The following is a 21,702-nucleotide window of genomic DNA, read 5'->3' as shown; positions in this document are numbered from 1 at the left end:
AGGTGTTCTGTGCGCAGCTTTCCTTAGAGGTGTCCGGTCTCTAGATAAGCATATGAAGGTGAGTATAGGCAGTGTTGCACAGGTGAGGATGATTGAAGGTAAGGGGGTGAGGGAAGGGGGGGATTAGGAAAGGGCAACAGCCCAGGGTTGGGGTAGTTCTGTGTGGTGCTGATAAGGTGGTGTGCAGGTATTATGTTGTAGTTACGTGAATGAAGACTGAAACAGTGTATATAGGGTGAACAGATGTTTAATAACAGTACAGAAAGTGAGACACAGTGCTCAAGGATACTGCGGGCCCAAAACGCAGAACCAAGTGATGATCCTGGTGAGTTGAAGGGGTACGTTCAAACCCTGCATATGCTGATGGTGATAAAGTCAATCATGTGATTAGCTAGTGGGCTTGTGGTTAACCCAGTTTGGTATAGTCCAGTGCTAGAGGCGGCGTCCCGCTTAGACTTGGTCACTTACCGGTAAGTATGGTGGTTGAGTGAGTTAGGTGCTGGTGCCTCCTGTCACTGAAGGGGAGTCTGCACCTTGGTGTCAGCCCTCGGCCGGTGACACCTGGATGTGGCCCGCACCCCCCTTGTGACGCCACTGCATAGAGGAGCCCAAACAGTATGTCTGCACTATTATAACATTTTACTATTAATGAATCTAGAATTTTGGCATATAAAGGACCATTTCACGATCAGATCAGAGATAGGTGCCAGGGGAAACCAGAAATCTCCTTGCTGTCTTAGTAGCATCTAAAGCCAAGCAAAATAAGACATTATGGGGCCCATTTATCAAGGATCGCTTTTGCAAAGCGATCAGGGCATGCCAGTAACTCCCCTGATCGCTTTGCAAAAAGCAATCTCTTCGGCCTGATGTATCATCCAAGACATGTAGGGACACGGGCTCCGAAAGGCCTCCAGAGAGCGGCCGGCCACTGCAAGGGGTGATGCGCATGCACAGTACCCTGGACTGCACATGCACATCCGCCATAGCCGGGGAGGGTTCCGGCGGATCACTCCGCCGGCTAATAGTGAACAGTGTACCCGATAGGCTACAGCGGCTAACGCCATCCTCAGATGGCGTTAGCTCAGGGGCCCATATCTGGAATGCATTGCATTCCGGATATTGCTAAATTTGGCAGCATCGCTTCCCCCATAGAAATCTATGGGGGAGGCGGCTGCCAGCGGCAGTGGAGGGATCACAGCAGGTATCGGAGATACCTGCTGCGGTCCCTCCTTAATCCATACGGGGAATACTTAGTACTTGAGGTAAACCCCCGGGTGTTTTCAGGGAATTTACCTCAAATACACTTTGATAAATGGGCCCCTATATGCCTTCCAGAGATGTGCACAAATAAGTCCATACATTCAGTCTTTAAAGGTTCAGAGTAGACCCTAATTGCATAGATTTTAGATGTAGTGCAGCACCGTTGTAACCACCTTCCCCAGAAGGCATATGCTGTGTTTAAATCAGAAGATATAGGGCGCACACTTGTGAGTAGTAGTAATTTTACTTAGAATAAAAATCACGTAGATCTAAGTAAAGAGTAGTCAGCATATCACCGCATGACAGGCACAGTATCAACTGCACAGTCACCTGTAAGCGCTACCTGTCACAGCATGATGGCCAGATGATGTGAGATACTGTGACATCAAGGAGTGATTCTGGCAGCTTTGAATGTGGACACCGGACACTGGTTCCCCTGGTAGCGCTACTGGCGACTGTACGGTTGATACTGTGCCTGTCATGCGGTGATATGCTGATTACTGTTTACTTAGTGATTTTTATTACAAGTGATTGTTATTACAATTAAAATTATTGCTTTTATGCTACTCACGAATGTGCACCCTATATCTTCTCACGAGTGTGCGCCCTATATCTTCTCACGAGTGTGCGCCCTATATCTTCTCATGAGTGTGCGCCCTATATCTTCTCATGAGTGTGCGCCCTATATCTTTTCACGAGTGTGCGCCCTATATCTTTTCACGAGTGTGAGCCCTATATCTTCTCACGAGTGTGCGCCCTATATCTTCTCACGAGTGTGCGCCCTATATCTTCTCACGAGTGTGCGCCCTATATCTTCTCACGAGTGTGCGCCTATATCTTTGCACGAGTGTGCGCCCTATATCTTTGCACGAGTGTGCGCCCTATATCTTTGCACGAGTGTGCGCCCTATATCTTTGCACGAGTGTGCGCCCTATATCTTTGCACGAGTGTGCGCCTATATCTTTGCACGAGTGTGTGCTCTATATCTTCTCATGCGTGTGTGCCCTATATGTTCGCACGAGTGTGCACCCTATATCTTCTCATGAATATGCACCCTATATCTTCGCACTAGTGTGCGCTCTATATCTTCTGAGTGTGCGCCCTATATGTTCTCACAAGTGTGCGCCATATATCTTCTCACAAGAGTGAGCCCTATATCTTCTGAGTGAGCGCCCTGTATCTGATTTATATATATAGAGAGAGAGAAATACCTATTTTCAGGCCAGCATTTGGCTCTTTGTGGATACTTAGTTGGCATTGTACTATGCGGAGAGAATATTCTGTAAAAGGAAAAAGGTCCATTTTTTTCTGCTGCGAAGTCTCGCTTTTCAGAAACATATATACATATGGTAGTCATTTCATGATTAAAAATGTGTTTCTACAATAGCCCTGCTCTCTTCCCTCTGCGGATTTGAGCTGGCCCTGCGATGTGTCACTTGCAAGCCAGCTTCTTTTATGTCAAAGCTGTAAAATTCATGTTGAAAACATATACTGTCTGTGCCAAGGCATAAGGGAACAATCTTCAAAAAATCTATGTACAGGTGGAGATTTTCCTATTAAAATGATCAAAGACACAATTAGCAACGCTAAAAGAAAAACATTCTTGGTCCAAAGGAAAAAGTCAAGGATTTTTTTTCTTCCCAGAGCTCCAGCTGGAAGAACACAAGCAAAAATCATAGTTGTTTAACTCTTACTGCGCCAGATTGATATCTGGTACATGACGGTTATGGGTACTAACATAGGGAAGGTAGCGAAAGTCGAAATTGATAGATTTCCTACTTATTTCTCTAGAAACTTTCATATTGCTCTTTAAAGCTTTCCATAAATCAGCATTTACCTTTGTCTTCATTTCTGGGCTCCTTTTTATTCTACGAAAGTGGTTATGTGGAGTAAAAGTTGGGCAAAATTTTATTAATATATTAATTTTTTTAAATATAAAACACAGAATATATTTCACAGAGTAACTGAAGAGTGGTAGATGTTTTTATGGTAAGCTAATAGCAGGGCCGATGCAAGGTTTCACGGCACTCTAGGCAAAACTTTGGCTTACTGCCATCCCCCTCACACACACAATACCAGCCCCCCAGGTGAAAGTGTGGAGGTAGCGTCTTAAAAGTTCCACAGCTGCCACCTACATTAAGTACAAGAAGAATGCCTCTCTCAGAGACATCCTTAATTTTTGGTATAGGCAGACTCAGGGGCGTCCCCCAGATCTCGGCGCCCTAGGCAGCTGCCTAAAGCTGCCTAATGGTTGAGCCGGCCCTGGCTAATAGATACGGTGATGGCTCCAGTTAGTTGTATAGTACCATGAGTTTGCCTATTAAACTTTCTGTGAAGGCTACTGAGGGGCTTTATGGCTGTGTGGGCCCAAACAACAACATGTACAGTAAACAAAACACAGGAAAAGTACCAGTATTTCCATCTACAGCTACAAAGCCATTAATGAACATGTTTACTCTATAGATTACACATAGAAGTTCCCAAGCGCTGTCTTCAAGGCATCCCAACTGCTCAGGTTTTAGAGATATCAATGGATGAGCACAGGTGGTTAAATCAAATTGACTGAGGTACTAATTAAGGGCCTGATTCAGAGACGGACGCTAATGAAGTTTTCACGCAGGTCCAGCGATTGTTTGCCATTGCCGTTACATGGGCGTGCATAAATTAACCACTGCGATTGCATACGCAGCTCTGCGTGTCAGTAGAGCACTCGAGGCTGCGGCAGGTCAGGTATGCGTCGCCGCACGCAGTTAACCAGGCAGCAGTGGGTGTCTGTATGCTCGAGTGATCTTTGCCAACATTAGCATATTTTTGCTGCTGCTGCGTTGCGTATGTAATCGCAGCTGCAATCACATTAGCGTCCATCTCTGAATCAGGCCCTAAGTCACATGTGGTCAAGCATGGATATCCTTAAAACCTGGACTGTTAGCCTTGAGGACCGAGTTTGGGAACCTCTGGATTACAGTGTATTTATAATATAAATAAAAAAATGAGTGTGCTAAATAAGATGTATTATTTTCAACTCCAGAGTGGGTCCTAAAATCTGTATTTACTGGCGTAGCCTGCAGCACATACCCCAAGTCTGCTGCTAGATAAAGGTTTCCTAGTAGAGATGACCCGTTTGCAGTTTGGAACCGCCACACATGGGATGCATTTATATCAACCAGTGCTTTGTGCTGAAATCTCAAACTGCACCCAAATTCTGGCACTCTGCAAACCCTTAAACCACTTGCAGCTTAGATAAAGCCACATGGTTAAACTGAGTGAAAAACATGCTGTTTGCTTACTACTATAACTAGCTGTACAAGGGTCTGGCAACTGCAAAGGGCATTAGGCAACACAGGCTGGGCTGTTTTAACACCATCAGCAGGGAGATAACGAATGTGTTTGCCAGCGGTGTCTTGTTTTTTTCTTCAGGATGGCGATAATGGACCAAAAGCATTAAAAAAAATAACTTTATTTCTAAAATAAGTGAATTGTTGCAATTAAGGGCACTAAGGACAGGAATTTAAATTTAAAATCCCTTTTGAAAAAAACAGGTTGTATTCATGCTTTGCCTTAAAAATTGCATGTCCCCAATCTTAAGTACAGCTTATATATTTATATTAGGGGTGAGCGGGTTCGGATTTCTGAAATCCGAACCCCCCCGAGCCCCCCCGATCCGAGTCCGATCCGAGTCAGGCTCGACTTTTCCCGCCTGACTCGGATTCTGAAATCGAGGCAAAACGTCATCTTCCCGCCTTCCGAGTCTCGCGGGTTTTGGATCCTATATAAGGTACCCACGTCGGCGCCATTTTCTCACTCGGCTGTGGACAGTGAAGAGGGAGGGTGGGAGTTAGGGCTGGCTGGGCTGTGTAGTGTAGTGTAGTGCTGCTGTTGTCCACTACTTCAAAGTCCATAGGGGCTGGCTGGACTGTGTTGTGCAGTCAGTTCTCCATAGGGGCTGTGTCCACTCCAAAGTCCTGTGCAGTGTCCCAGTCCTAAAGAGGTGCTGTAGTGTTGTCCAGGGGGTGCTCTGTCCATCAGGGGTGCTCCCCCCAAGTGCTAAAAAAATAATATATTTTCTGTGTTTGTGAATTGTGTGCGCAGTAGCCGCACGTGCATCAACAAAGTAGTGCCAAGCGTGCGCCTGTGTCATAAGTAAAGGGCCGGCTGGCTTGACCGTTAAAGGGTGCTGTAACCCCCGAAAGTACACTCCAGTCCAAACCAAAAAAAATTTATTTTCTGTGTTTGTGAATTGTGTGCGCAGTAGCCGCACGTGCATCAACAAAGTAGTGCCAAGCGTGCGCCTGTGTCATAAGTAAAGGGCCGGCTGGCTTGACCGTTAAGGGTGCTGTAACCCCCGAAAGTACACTCCAGTCCAAACCAAAAAAAAAAATATTTTCTGTGTTTGTGAATTGTGTGCGCAGTAGCCGCACGTGCATCAACAAAGTAGTGCCAAGCGTGCGCCTGTGTCATAAGTAAAGGGCCGGCTGGCTTGACCGTTAAGGGTGCTGTAACCCCCGAAAGTACACTCCAGTCCAAACCAAAAAAAAAATTATTTTCTGTGTTTGTGAATTGTGTGCGCAGTAGCCGCATGTGCATCAACAAAGTAGTGCCAAGCGTGCGCCTGTGTCATAAGTAAAGGGCCAGCTGGCTTGACCGTTAAAGGGTGCTGTAACCCCCAAAGTACACTCCAGTCCAAACCAAAAAAAAATTTATTTTCTGTGTTTGTGAATTGTGTGCGCAGTAGCCGCACGTGCATCAACAAAGTAGTGCCAAGCGTGCGCCTGTGTCATAAGTAAAGGGCCGGCTGGCTTGACCGTTAAAGGGTGCTGTAACCCCCGAAAGTACATTCCAGTCCAAACCAAAAAAAAAAATTATTTTCTGTGTTTGTGAATTGTGTGCGCAGTAGCCGCACGTGCATCAACAAAGTAGTGCCAAGCGTGCGCCTGTGTCATAAGTAAAGGGCCGGCTGGCTTGACCGTTAAAGGGTGCTGTAACCCCCAAAGTACACTCCAGTCCAAACCGAAAAAAAATTATTTTCTGTGTTTGTGAATTGTGTGCGCAGTAGCCGCACGTGCATCAACAAAGTAGTGCCAAGTGTGCGCCTGTGTCATAAGTAAAGGGCCGGCTGGCTAGACCGTTAAAGGGTGCTGTAACCCCCAAAGTACACTCCAAACCAAAAAAATATATATTTTCTGTGTTTGTGACTTGTGTGCACTGTGGCTGCACGTGCATCAACAAAGGAGCAGCGCCAAGCGTGCGCCTGTGTCCCATAAGTAAAGAGCCGGCTGGCTCATTTCTTAAAGGGTGGTGTAACCCACAAAGTGCACTACTCTCCAGCAAAAATAAAAAAATATTTTCTGTGTTTGTGTGCGCTTTAGCCGCACGTATATATATCAATATAACATAAATGGAGGACCAAACTTTCTCTGATAAAAATAAAATAGGGAAAGATCAAGAACCACTTCCTACTAGTGCTGTTGCTGCTGCTGGGAGTTGTTCATCATCCCAGAGAGGAAGTAGGAACATCACTACTTTTACTAAACAATTGACCCTCCAACAGTCCCTAGCGATGAGGATGAAGTACGACAGCAGTCATCCTGAAGCAAAACGTATAACTGAGGCCTTGACTGCTATGTTGGTGTTAGACGTGCGTCCGGTATCCGACATTAGTGCAGTGGGATTTAGACAATTGATGGAGGTAGTGTGTCCTCGGTTCCAAATCCCGTCTAGATTCCACCTGCATCCTCAAAGCAGCAGCGACAAGCGTGCGTCTGTCTGTTAAAGGGTGGTGACACCCTCAAAGTGTGCTACACAAACAATTAAAATATTGTTCTTTTTTTTTCTGTCTTTGTGAAATGTGTGGGCTGTAGCCGCACCTGCATCCTTAAAGCAGCACCGACAAGCGTGCGTCTGTCTGTTAAAGGGTGGTGACACCCTCAAAGTGTGCTACACAAACAATTAAAATATTGTTCTTTTTTTTTCTGTCTTTGTGAATTGTGTGGGCTGTAGCCGCACTTGCATCCTCAAAGCAGCAGCGACAAGCGTGCGTCTGTCTGTTAAAGGGTGTTGTAACTCTCAAAGTGCTCCAAAAAATCCAAAAAAAATTTTTAATGTGTTTGTGACTTGTGTGCGATGTAGCCACACTTGCATCCTCAAAGCAGCAGCGACAAGCGTGCGTCTGTCTGTTAAAGGGTGGTGACACCCTCAAAGTGTGCTACACAAACAATAAAAATATTCTTCTTCTTTTTTCTGTCTTTGTGAATTGTGTGGGCTGTAGCCGCACCTGCATCCTTAAAGCAGCAGCGACAAGCGTGCGTCTGTCTGTTAAAGGGTGGTGACACCCTCAAAGTGTGCTACACAAACAATTAAAATATTGTTCTTTTTTCTGTCTTTGTGAATTGTGTGGGCTGTAGCCGCACCTGCATCCTTAAAGCAGCTGCGACAAGCGTGCGTCTGTCTGTTAAAGGGTGGTGACACCCTCAAAGTGTGCTACACAAACAATTAAAATATTGTTCTTTTTTTTTCGGTCTTTGTGAAATGTGTGGGCTGTAGCCGCACCTGCATCCTTAAAGCAGCAGCGACAAGCGTGCGTCTGTCTGTTAAAGGGTGGTGACACCCTCAAAGTGTGCTACACAAACAATAAAAATATTCTTCTTCTTTTATCTGTCTATGTGAATTGTGTGGGCTGTAGCCGCACCTGCATCCTTAAAGCAGCAGCGACAAGCGTGCGTCTGTCTGTTAAAGGGTGGTGACACCCTCAAAGTGTTCTACACAAACAATTAAAATATTGTTCTTTTTTTTCGGTCTTTGTGAAATGTGTGGGCTGTAGCCGCACCTGCATCCTTAAAGCAGCAGCGACAAGCGTGCGTCTGTCTGTTAAAGGGTGGTGTAACTCTCAAAGTGCTCCAAAAAATAAAAAACTATTTTTTTTATGTGTTTGTGACTTGTGTGCGATGTAGCCGCACTTGCATCCTCAAAGCAGCAGCGACAAGCGTGCGTCTGTCTGTTAAAGGGTGGTGACACCCTCAAAGTGTGCTACACAAACAATAAAAATATTCTTCTTTTTTCTGTCTTTGTGAATTGTGTGGGCTGTAGCCGCACTTGCATCCTCAAAGCAGCAGCGACAAGCGTGCGTTTGTCTGTTAGAGGGTGGTGTAACCCTCAAAGTGTGCTCCACAAACAATAAAAATATTCTTTTTTTTTTTCTGTCTTTGTGAATTGTGTGGGCTGTAGCCGCACTTGAATCCTCAAAGCAGCAGCGACAAGCGTGCGTCTGTCTGTTAAAGGATTACATCGGTGACAGCATCCAAGTAGGCATGTCAGACAGTCCGTACCTGTACTGGCAGGAAAAAGAAGCAATTTGGAGGTCCCTGTACAAACTGGCTCTATTTTACCTGAGTTGCCCCCCCTCCAGTGTGTACTCCGAAAGAGTGTTTAGTGCAGCCGGGAACCTTGTTAGCGAAAGGCGTAGGAGGTTGCTTCCACAAAATGTGGAGAAGATGATGTTCATAAAATGAATGATCAACTCTTCCAGGGAGACCAGCCTCCAGAACGTACAGAGGGACCTGTGGTTCCAGCAGGGACGAATTAATACTCTGTGAGGATGAGGATGTACATAACACTGAAGAGGGTGAGGAATCTGTGGATGAGGAGGATGAGGACGACTTCTTGCCTCCGTAGAGCCAGTTTGTGCAGGGACAGATTAATTGCCAGCTTGTTTTGTGGGGGCCCAAACGAACCAATCATTTCAGCCACAGTTGTGTGGCAGACCCTGGCGCTGAAATGATTGGTTTGTTAAAGTGTGCATGTCCTGTTTATACAACATAAGGGTGGGTGGGAGGGCCCAAGGACAATTCCATCTTGCACCTCTTTTTTTTCTTTGCATTATGTACTGTTTGGGGCCTAGTTTTTCAATGCCATCCTGTCTGCCACTGCAGTTTCACGCCTAGATGGGTCACGTGTTTGTGCCGCCCACTCGTGTCGCTTAGCATAGTCATCCAGCTACCTCGGTGCAACCTTTTGGACATAAAAACACTATTGTGAGGTGTGAGGTATTCAGAATAGACTGGAAATGAGTGGAAATTAAGGTTATTGAGGTTAATAATAGCATAGGAGCAGAAAAACCTACAAATTCTGTGTTTTTAGCTGTTTTTATGCTTTTTTTCAAAAAAATACAGATCCAAAACACAAAACCCAGAACCCAAAACACGGAAGGGTGGTTTTGGCAAAACCAATCCAGATCCAAAACACGAAGAAAGATCCAGATCCAAAACACGAAAAGTGGCCGGTGCACACCCCTAATTTATATATGTAGAGTAATACATAGTGATCTAAAATATTCTACCCAGAGAACATTATCATTCAAAATGTTTGCGAAAAAATGCTGCAAAGTAAGAATGCTTTTAAAAATAGGGGATGTAGTTAGGAGAGCGGCGGATGGGAGCCCGCTGGTCGAAATCCCGACACGGGACTAAAGATAAGCGTTGGTATTTCGACGCCTATCTTAATCACGAAGCCAGAATCTAGACAGTGGCCATAACGAACAAGGTAAGCAGGAGCGTTTTAGCTGTTACCCATGGGGGGGGTGTTTGCTTTAGGCACCATAGCAGGGTTAGTTTTAGGTTTTGGGGGGGAGGATAGGGTTAGGCACCCCTGGGGTGGGGTTAGGGTAGGGCACTGTACTGCCCCGCACTAAGTGTCTGACAAATTTGGAGCAGCCAGTATAACTAATACTCTATCTTCCAATAATCTAGTCTGATGTCGTTTTCTGTGACATGATGGAATGGAAATGCTTGACTGTGTAGAGGCTGCTGTATTGTAGTGTGCAGATAACTGAGCTGACACTGCAGCAGGTCTCTGAGTAGTCAGGGTCTTGGGACTGTTGTTAGGCTGTTTGACTGTGCAGGGACTGGTGTCTTGCCATATGCAGGTGGTTGTACTGACAGTGTGAAATTCCTGTGTAGTCAATGGTGGTACTCCTATTGCTGAGCTGCCACGGTTAGGCTGTATAGAAACTCTTGTGCTGTCATATGCAGGTGGCTGTACTGACAGTGTGAAATTCCTGTGTAGTCAATGGCAGTACTCCTATTGCTGAGCTGCCACGGTTAGACTGTATAGAAACTCTTGTACTGTCATATGCAGATAGCTCTGGCTGGCAGTGTAACAGATCAGTATGTGTCCCACTTGCTGACAGAAACTGTTGCTGACGAAGTCAGATATATGCATCACACGCTGGGAGCCCAATGTTTTACTGTACTGCCCTGCACTAATTGTCTGACAAGTTTGGAGCAGCCAGCATAACCAATACGCTATCTTCCAATAATCCAGTCAGATGTGATCTGAAGAACTGAGGACCTGATTCAGAGCCGGACGCTGTGACCAGAGCGCTCGCTCTGAATCAGGGCCCTCCTACCTAAACTTGGAGCGACCTCTTGGACGCTCGCATAGCTGTGGGTTACCACCCACAGCTTATGCGAGCATCCATGATGATGGTCGCGATGGTCAAAACCATCGCGACCATCGGGCTTGCGACGAGACCATGCGGTAGGGTCTCGTTGCCGCAAGCCCTGGAGTGATTTTGGCTCTATCAGAGCCAAAATCACTCCCACTGACATCACTAGTGATGTCAGTGGGGCCGGACCCAGACGGTAGGCGTTCCCATGGGAATGCCTCCGTCTGGCAGCCACGCCCCCGGCACACCCACCAAAGGGGGCGTGCTGTCACTCACCATCGACAGCACGCCCCCTTTGGTGCGAGACCCCGAGCAACGGCTACCCCGTCGCTCGCCGGGTCTCGCGCATGCGCACGACGGAGCTCCCTCCGTCGTGCGCATGCGCATTTGGGTACCATCGACCCGCTTGCAAGCGTCCTGCGCTCGCGAGCGGGTCTGAATGAGACCCTGAGTTTATTATTCAATAGAGGAACTTTCGTGGATATGATAAGTAATGTGATGAGATGATGATAAGTAATGACAAGTGATGTGGTAAAACTATAAACAAACAATAAACAGCGATTACTATATGTACATGGGAATGCAAGGCATACATAACATGGGATATGCAAACAACATGAAACATACAGTATGCAAAGTACAGGCTGCAATGTCACATAGTACAGCTAACATGCATTACTGACTAAGCAGATCTACAATATGATGGCACAGTTTAAGCTTATAACCCACCATTGGATGCTGTACCAGGTTAAGCATATGTAATGATGACTGTCTGGGACCATGCGAAAAGGAAAATCGCTGCTTACAGCTCCTTTAGCCCAGAATACATTGCTAGACTGCTATGGAATGTTAAGAAGGTCAAAATGGATCAGATTTTAACTGCTGTTGTCCTGACCACTAGGTGGGGCTGCTAATGTGAATTAGTGTAACATAACAAACCCTATGCTGAAGGCATGACAGGCACTTAGGCGGGAGGTTTAGGTAAGATGGTTTATTTTTATCAATTAACAAAATGCAAAGTGAATGAACAAAAGATAAATCTAAATCAAATATATCAATACTTGGTGTGACCACCCTTTGCCTTCAAAACAATTCTTCTAGGTACACTTTCACAGAGTTTTTGAAGGAGTCTCGGCAGGCAGGGAGGTTGTTCCAAACGTCTTGAATAACTTGCCACAGATCTTCTGTGTATATAGAGTTGCTCAAATCTTTCTGTCTCTCATGTAATCCCAGACAGACTCAATGATGTTGAGATCAGGGCTCTGTGGGGGCCATATCATCACTTCCAGGACTCTTTGTTCTTCTCTACGCTGAAGACAGTTCCTAATGACAATGGCTGTATGTTTGGGGTTGTTGCCCTGCTGCAGAATAAATTTGACGCCTCCCTGATGGTTTTGCATGATGGATAAGTACCTGTCTATATTTCTCAGCATTGCAATTTGCTGAAATGCAGCCACAAACTTGCAAGGAACCTCCAGTGTGCTTCAAAGTTGCCTGCAGACACGCAGTATTGTACCGCTCTGCAGCACTTTGGCAAACAAACTGCCTTCTGTTACAGCCAAATATTTAATCAGTCCAGACACCTGCTGCCAATTTCCTCACCACAGTTTCTATGTTTTTGCGCATAGTTGAGTCGCTTGGCCTTGTTTCCACGTTGAAGGTATGGCTTTTGGCTGCAATTCTTCCATGAAGACCACTTCTGGCCAGACTTCTCTGAACAATATATGGGTGTACCTGGGTCCCACTGGTTTCCGCCAGTTCTGAGCCAAAGGGCTGGAGAGTGGTACAATAATGAGTGTCTACCAGGCAACAGTGAAGCATGGTGGAGGTTCCTTGCAAGTTTGGGGCTGCATTTCAGCGAATGGAGTTGGGGATTTGGTCAGGATTAATGGTGTCCTCAATGCTGAGAAATACAGGCAGGTACTTATCTATCATGCAATACCACCAGGGAGGCTTCTGATTGGCTCCAAATTTATTCTGCAGCAGGACAATGACCCCCAAACATACAGCCAATGTCATTAAGAATGATATTCTTCGTAAAGAAGAACTGCTCCTGGTACTGGTCTCAATCTCATTGAGTCTGACTGGGATTACATATAGAGACAGAAAGATTTGAGCAAGCCTACATTCACAAAAGATCTGTGGTTAGTTCTCCAAGATGCTTGGAACAACCTCCCTGCCGAGTTCCTTCAAAAACTGCAAGTGTACCTAGAAGAATTTATGCCGTTTTGAAGGCAGAGGGTGGTCACACCAAGTATTGATTTGATTTAGATTCCTCTTCTGTTCATTCACTTTGCATTTTGTTAACCGATTAAAATAAACTACCCGTAATATACTGCCCGTGTTGACTTATAAGAAACCCCTCTCCATTCACTTAAACTTTTTATCCTATCATAATTTTTAGATATATTTTCCCTGAGTTGAGGCTGTCATGTGGAACTCTTTTTTCCTTTCTCATGTTCTTTTTTCCAAAAAAAAATCTAATTTTCCCTTGCTGTTCCGCTACTTCTTCCTTTCTATTTGCAATTCTAGTATTGATGACTGTTCGATTCTGTCTTCTAATTGTATGCCAATTTCTTACTTGATCTTTCTGGTAATCTTCCTTATCCCGTAAATATTTTCCGGATTTGGTTTCTAATATTTTCTCTTCAATGTTTGATACCTTTCTACTAATCTCCTTTTTGTAATCAACAAACTCCCCTTGTTTTTCTACAACCTCAACTTCTTTCTCTATGGTATGCAGCTATATATTTATAATAAAAGCAATATTACTTAAATAAAAAATGATGTACTTACATATAGAGCTTATATTTAGAGATCAAACATTGTAATATAACTTTTTCTGTTTACATGGATATTTGAAACTTTGCTTGTCTGCATATATAATGGATATTTATAGAGACCCGCTTTTGCCATATATGCTAATTGTAATGCTATATCAACTTGTATAATAATTTAAACTGTATTTAAAAGAAAGCACAAAAAATATGTTTGATTTCACTTTTATATGCACTTATATTAAATATTAAATTATGTGTAGTATAGTGTAATTTACATTATGACAATTTCCCCAAAATATTTCCTTATTTCTCTCTATAATAAATGTGGGCTCAGTCTATTATCACTAACAATTGTGAGTGCGGCATTTGTCGCCTTTATGAAAATTACTTGAATAAAATCAATATTTATTTTTTATTCAAGAGTAAAAATATATGAATTTGTTTCCTATCAATTTTTTAGAAGCTGTGTACTACTGCTAATGAGTGTGCATGTCATATGACCTCCTCTGTATCTGCTGATTGTGTGCTAATCACGCTGTTGTGAGCTCTACCTCACCAGTCTGTTCTCTTCTATTTGACAGAAGAAGCTGAACAGGGAGTGTGTTTTTCGGGAGCAATTTGAAGAAAATTGGTACAATACTTATGCATCCACCTTATATAAACATACGGAACCGGAGAGACAATTCTATGTGGCCCTGAATAAAGATGGTTCTCCAAGAGATGGATACAGGACTAAGAAACATCAGAAATTCACACATTTCTTGCCAAGGCATGTGGACTCTTCTAAAATACCAGTCATGTACAGAGACCTTTTTCACTATAGGTGATGTTCCACTGGCTACTGATGCTAATGTACATAACAAAGACTTACTGTGGCTGGAGCGCTGTTTAAAGCTATTACTTACCTGAATGTACAATCCTTTTTAACCGTTGTGAGAGGACATGTTTAAAAGGGTTGTGACCTAGGAGGAAGAAAGATGACCTTCAGAATATAGACCACTTTTCCTTTTTATATTAAAGAGATGCTTACTTTTGTAAATAATAAGACAATGGGTACTTTGTACCATTCTCTACCAACAAACCTATACCACTGGTTACCAGTCTCTGGAACCCAATATAAATATCCATTCCTGATATTGGTTGAGTTAAAGCCTTCAGTAGACAAGAGGGAAGGCATAATGGCCCTTAATGGACCTTTTGTTACTAAAGGCTTTGAGCTGAGAGTAATGGTACTGTGCTTGAATGTAAGAGAGCATTATCATTGTAATGGGCTCACTTATCTGTTCCTTTTTGTTTTTTTCTTTTAATGAAACAAAGAAAACAATCCTAAAGCGGGATTCTCTCTGGAATCTCTGACAAGGTGAAATAAGAGGCGGGTGCCATAAAAGGCACAGTGGTGCAGTGGTTTAACACAGAAATAGCCATGGGGCTTCTTAGAAATCATTTAATCGAACATTTGCTCATGTTAGATTAAATGTCCACATGTACAATTCTAAACGACTGTGAACTATCACTGAATCCTTCCACAAGCACAACATGACTAGAAGCTGTGGGGAGCTGCTAATTTGTGGTTTATGAGAGGCAAACAAGACAATACTGCCAAATAGGAAAACAACAACACATTTTTGCTATAGTTTTGTCAATAAACCCCACTATTACAGTGGTATTGTCACTAGTAGCTTTCCTCAGCTTCATAAAATACTTCTCTAACCACATACACATACGTGTGTGTGTGTATATATATATATATATATATATATATATATATATACACACACACACATATACAATGTGTGTATGTATGCATTATTGGGGCACATTTCTCTTAGACAGATGGCTGTCTGGTTACTTTAGGAGCATAGCCTGCTATGTTACACATGATACCCTGCATCCTCTATTGTATCTCTAAGGTTGCAGGGGGGTATTAGGTGTAATCGGTGCAATCAACAATCCATATAACAGCTACTTATTGCAACGGTTGCCTAAGAGACAAGTGTTCCATTCGTTTGTGGCTTTGTGTATTCTATATTAAAGCAAAAGTAATTTCACAGACCCACTAATCATTCACATATGTATATGTATTTAATGTAGGCACTTAAGATAAGGCCAGAAATATTGTTATGAATGTTTAAAATGTTGTTTATTGCAATGTTGGATATATATAGCACCTGTAAATGACTAGGATGGATGATTGAACATCACCATTGCCGTCCCATCGCAGAGAATCTAAAACATAACAAAACCATGGAATTCACCAGCATTTTCTATCCAATGGTGGCGTGCACGTCGTTTGGACAATTCTCTTCTGAAGATACAATTCTGTGGAACCTACCCCCTGAACTCACGATGCTCCTGTTTTCAAATAACGTTATATAGATGCAAGCATAGATACTGTGCATAAGGATGAAAACTATTTATAAAATGTATATTATATTTATTTTATATATTTATTTATTTCAAATAATTTTATTTTTAATGAAAAATGCCTATGACCAGATTTTTCATCAGGAGGAGAAAAAGGTCCTACTGACACATTAAAAAAATTAAGAATAATTTTGAGTCTTTCAGAGCTTATTTCCAATAAAATTGTCTTTATATTGTAAGTCTGTATGTTTTTAATGGTTGTCACAGTGAACTTTTTCAGAGAATTGAAACATGTTTAATATTACTGTGAATACCATTGGATTTGTACTGTCTGTACCTATGAGTATATATCTTATAAAGTATACTCTAGGTAAGAAAGAGTACATATGTAAATATATCATAATGCTTTTATTAGATTTTATCTATTCATGCCTAGGGTAGAAGTAGAGATGTGTGTGGACCCCCGCAAAATACTTGAAAAAAGTGTTACATTTTCCCCATGAAGGCATATGATGCTTACCACTACCTATAGAAACATCTTTATAAATAGAACCGTAATAACTAGCAATAAAACTTCAGTGATGAACTTTTGTAGGTGTATTATAATGGGACCCTGAATGGTAATTTATAGACCCAGATAAACTAATGAGCATCACTGGGCCAAATAAAAATAGAAATGACAACTAATCAGCACATTGGTGTGAGAAAATATTTCATTTTTGTCAGCTATTTAATTTTTAAACACCAGAAAATGTCTATTTTTCCCTGCACATATGTCTCTCATAAGATCCTGGCCACTTCCTAGTTGTCATTATTACACACATGACGTATCATAATGGAGCTGTGGATCCGGGTGATATTAGAGACTTTATCCTTTTCAGTCTTTTGAAAGGTAGTTTTTAGTGGAGTCAGACGTATAATTAAGTTGCTGAGTTTAAGAATATTTTTAATAATATTGTGGCAGAGAACTAATTCAGACAAGTGAAGGTAAGTGGTCATTATAATTTATTTCAATAATTTTTTCTAAGCAGAAATAACTAATTTTATTTGACCAAATAGAGCCATAGACACATGTATACCTCAGCAGATATCTGAATACAATGTACATAATATACAGTTTACTACGAGTATACAATATAACAAACCTCACACTGGTCTTCAGCAATGCACTGAGTGGGTGTTATAATATTAAATATATTGTGTGAGAATAGAATTGGGGTGGTGTTTGTGTTTGGTGTGATGACTCACCCGTATCTAGGGGTTACTTATATGATAATACAGGTTGAGTCTCCCATATCCAAAATGCTTGGGACCAGGGGTATTTTGGAATATTTGCATACCATATTGAAATGTCTTAGGAAGAGGACCCAAATCTAAAAACAGAATGCATTTATGGTTCATATACACCTTATACACACAGCATGAAGGTAATTTTATACAATATTTTCAATAATTTTGTGGTTCAAACTAAGTTAGTGTACATACATGACATTTATTTATGTTTCCTATACACCTTATACATACAGCCTATAGGTAATTTTATACTAATTTTGTGCCTTAAACAAAGTTTGTGTACATTGAACCATCAGTCAAGCTAAACATATTCCGTATTTTGGAATATTTGGATATGGGAGACTCAACCTGTAATAAATAAATGACCTCGCATACACTTACAGGTGAAATATATATAGAAGACAGAGAAACAACCTTGTTATAACCACATAACTGATGATTTTCTTTTACAAAAACCTCATTAAAAAAATCTAACTTTTTTAAAATTATGTAATTTTTAAAATATATTTACCTATGTTAGTGAAAATAAAGATGACTAGTGGCTGTCCAGCAAAGCTCTGCAGTGTTCAAATGTCCCATTAAATCCCCCAGTGGCATTATCCCCTAACGACCTAGTAGTAATAGATTCCCCAGTAGCATTACTGCCCCCTGCCCCACAGTGTCCATATATTCCCAATAGTATTGCACCCTCCCCCCCACACATACATCCCAGTGGAAATACATCTTCCAATTCATTACAATCCCCCACCTCCCCAGTGGCATTAAACCCTCCACCCACCTGATGCAGAGCATCTGTCAGAGGGACTGATGATCTGCCCCCTGCTGAAGCTGGTCTCTGCACTCGCAGTTCCCTTTCTTGCATTTTTGTACTATGTGGATGCGCTTCAGCATACTGATTGCACCACTGTCTAGGGCACAAATTGTCAGAGATGTCAGTTGTCAGAGGCCACTAATCACTGCTGGGGGGGCTGGGGAAATCAGTTCTGCACATGGGATGAGTGCTAAGTAAAGGGGCAGAATATGCCAAAGATGACACCTATTTTATTTTGATCACAATACTTAGTTACATGTTTCACAAGACACAGAAACAGCTCCATAAATCACAGAAAATCTCATGTCAATGTTTCACTTGGTAAAATGCTCATTATTTAAAATTTACTATAAACATTGATTTAGATTTTCTATTTCTATATCTTTTCTATTCTCTCCAGGGGCTCTATTTACTACAATCAGCATTTGTAATGCAGATTGTAGTGTGATATTACCGACTGAATTCGCATTGCGAATTCAGGCAATATCACAGGGATTTACTACAAATCCTTTGCAGGGACAGAGCTTGGGAGACCAGCTGATCGGAGGCATCACCGAAGCCCTGAACTCCAGTCCCTATTTTTACAGTGAATCAGCGTGTGGTCTGTTTAGACCACAAATTTGATTACTGGGGCTGGCTCCGGGCTCTGCTCTGCACATTAGAGCGGAGCAGGAGTCCGATAATCGGGGGAGACCCTGGATAACGCCACCTGCAGGTGGCGTTATTTCACATTCTATTTTTAGTAACTTTGGTCAGATCACATTTCCCATTACAATTATGGGAAATGCGATCTGCTTACTAAAAATAAGTGATACTTAGGGGTTGGAGTAGAATTTTCCGAATTCTACTCCAATTGCCCTTAAGTAACTGTAGGTGATACTAAAATAATGTGAAAATGGTGTGAAAACACCCTTTTCACTTTATTTTAGTAAAAATAAGGTTAATAAATAGAGCCCCAAGACCCTTATATCAGCTGTGCAGTTTTTTTTTATTTTTATTACTTTTATTTGTGTTGATGATAAAGAACTTGGCCTGACTGATATACAGTAGTTATATTAGGTGGAAAACACAGGAAGCAGCCAACTGTACCAGTAAATTTTCCTGCCTAACTTGCATTGATGTTTAGATACACTTATAGGTATGTACCAGGGGTATCTAATGGTTCCTGGACATAATATTGGAAATACCCCCAACCATCCCGATTGTGACAGGATAATCCAGACTTTTCGGCACTGTCCCATTGTCCTGTGCGCATGTAGCAGTGTCCCGCAGGTGGGAAGGTTGGAGGGGGGTCACTCTGTAACTGCCTTGCATGAGTGTATGCCATGCATATGTGCGCAGCAACATTTCAATGCCGGGAGAGGCTGGGGGTAGCCTAGCAGCAGCTGGAGTCCTGGGCTCACCCCAGTGTGACACGCAGTCACGCCCCCAAAAGTCATAACCAAAACGGCAGACTTCAGGCCGTGCCCCCTTTTGCACACACGTGCCAAAAGCACAGAAGTCTTGTGCCTGCCTATGAAAATGTTAGGTCATGACAGAACATTACAAGCAACTATATATGCATACACACCCCCACTGTCATATCCTGTACAGACATCAGCTGCACATTATGTGTTGTAAACATGTATGTGAGACATATACATGTGTGCTGTATATATATATATATATACACTGCTATATATGTGTGTGTGTATATATATATATTATATATGTATATATATATATATATCTCGACATATCTATTTTTCTACAGTATGTAGACAAAAGTGATTGGACACCCCCACATTTCAGCTGGTTTTGCATGTGTCCACTAGTTGTAATGCATGGTCACATTAACTATGAGAAGTATATAGATGTTCTCGATAACAGATAACTCTGTGCTCCCTACATTGTGGCAGTTCTATGGAAACAACAAATGTTTTTATCAGGATGACAATGCCATCTGGTCATGTTTCAAGGGCGACGCTGGACTGGTATCCAGAAAATTCGGTAACCTGGATGGACTGACCAGCTCAGAGTCCACAGCTTAACCCCATTGAGTACCTCTGGGACGAATTGGAGCGACGGGTGCATTCTAGGCCTACTTGACCTTCTTCAGTGTCACAGTTGGTCACTGTACTTAAGGCAGAATGGCAAAACATTCCGCCTGCTTCTTCCGAGGTTGACGCGCTATGATTTGGCAGAAGTCCGGCGTTATCAGAAAGCCGGAACCGGAAGTGATGTGCATTCCACGACTGTCACTAGGCACCTCCAAGTGGGACGCGATACACTAAGACTAAGTAATAGTCTAGCGTCAGCGGGAAGCCGGTACCGGAAGTAGCGTGCGTTCCATGGTGTGGAACGCACACGGTCAATAAACTTGATTTATATACTGTACTGTACAACAGACTGTCAATATTTGTTTTAGGGGTTAGAGTTTATTTTACCTAAGGAAAGTTAGATAGACACTGATATTTAACTATTCCATTATATTTATTGGACAATTAATGAGATAGGAGGATGATCCAATCAGGAGTGAAGGTGGGGCATATTAAGGAGGGTAAACCACCAGTAACACACACCTTGACAAAAGCTCAACTGCCGAAACGCGTTGGTGGATAGAAGGAGGTGGTGATCCAGGCTGAGGTTGTCAGGGACATCATTTGTCTACACGTAGGAGTGACCCAACACCTATCCCGGGATAATCTACTCTTATGTGTATATGGGTGTTTTCATATCTACACCCCACTCAATCTGTAAAACAAGGATTGATTATTGGAAGATAAATTTCTTGATGAAGGTGAAAGAATCCGGAAAGACCGCCGATGTTTATAACTACACATAATAGGTCGCTACTCTGAAGATCACCATATCCTGGGGGGGTGCGCACTACCGCAAGTACTGTACATTTATGTACCGCCTGCTGTTGTCCAGGAAGAGGTGGACAGTTTGCCAAGAAGGGTGTCTGCAGTAATCACTGCATATGGTGGACCTACAAAGTACTGACATCAATAAAATCTCGTTTATCTATTTTCTGTCAGTGTCCCATCACTTTTGTCTGCATAGTGTATCTATCTATCTTTATATGGAACCCCTTCCCCCATAAATCCCACATTTGCCCCTGAAATGTGTAACATGGCTGCACCTTAAATGAAGTGTATTCACCTAACCTCTTTCTTTCTTTCATAGTTGCCAACTATCGGTTTTAATGGAACCATCTATAGTAGTTGTTATCGCTGTCATCTTGTCAACATGTGCTGCGGCTATAACGTCCTTAATAATGGTCTTTGCCGTTTACACCTAGTAAGTTTCTAATATCATGTACAAATAACGTTACAGTTGATTTATCTACAGTAGATAAGGATCATAACTAGCAGTTTGTAAGCAGTGCTGCCGCACAGAGTGCAGAGCTCTGTGGGCAGCACCATCGCTGCACCATGGTCCCTGTATCTGGCTAGCAGGGTGTCTGGAATGGTACCTTTCAGCCAATATCACTGCTAAAGTGCCACCAGAAGTGTCCTTTGCATGCTCCAGACATGCACCCTGCAGCCTGTAGTACGTGTATAGCCCCCCTGAGCATCCAGGGTATGCTCCGGACAGTGCTGGCATGCGTGACAGCCATAGAGCTCTGTAAAGCACTATTACTGTGCTGTTCTAGATAAAAGGTATATTATTACTATACAAGTATTATAAATAATACAGGGGGCCAACCCTTCCCCCTCTTGTCAGCTCCACCCCCACTCAGTGGGGGCACAGTGAATATTGGAGACGTGCAG

At 42.7% G+C, this 21,702-nt stretch overlaps 1 protein-coding gene across 1 annotated transcript in view; it reads left to right on the top strand.

Annotated features, from left to right (window-relative positions):
- The window catches only part of FGF16 (fibroblast growth factor 16), a 38,714-nt gene extending 22,730 nt beyond the window's left edge, over window positions 1–15,984 (top strand). Inside the window, exon 3 of the mRNA XM_088445504.1 lies at window positions 14,061–15,984. Within this exon, the coding sequence (XP_088301630.1) occupies window positions 14,061–14,306 (246 nt within the window). The 3' untranslated portion in view covers window positions 14,307–15,984. The remainder of the gene's footprint in view (window positions 1–14,060) is intronic.
- Window positions 15,985–21,702: the final 5,718 nt, after the last annotated feature.

Source organism: Taudactylus pleione, unplaced genomic scaffold (genome assembly GCF_031769625.1).
Source record: "Taudactylus pleione unplaced genomic scaffold, aTauple2 ptg000381l, whole genome shotgun sequence".
Taxonomy (NCBI): domain Eukaryota; kingdom Metazoa; phylum Chordata; class Amphibia; order Anura; family Myobatrachidae; genus Taudactylus; species Taudactylus pleione.
This window is presented reverse-complemented; position numbering and strand designations above follow the sequence as displayed.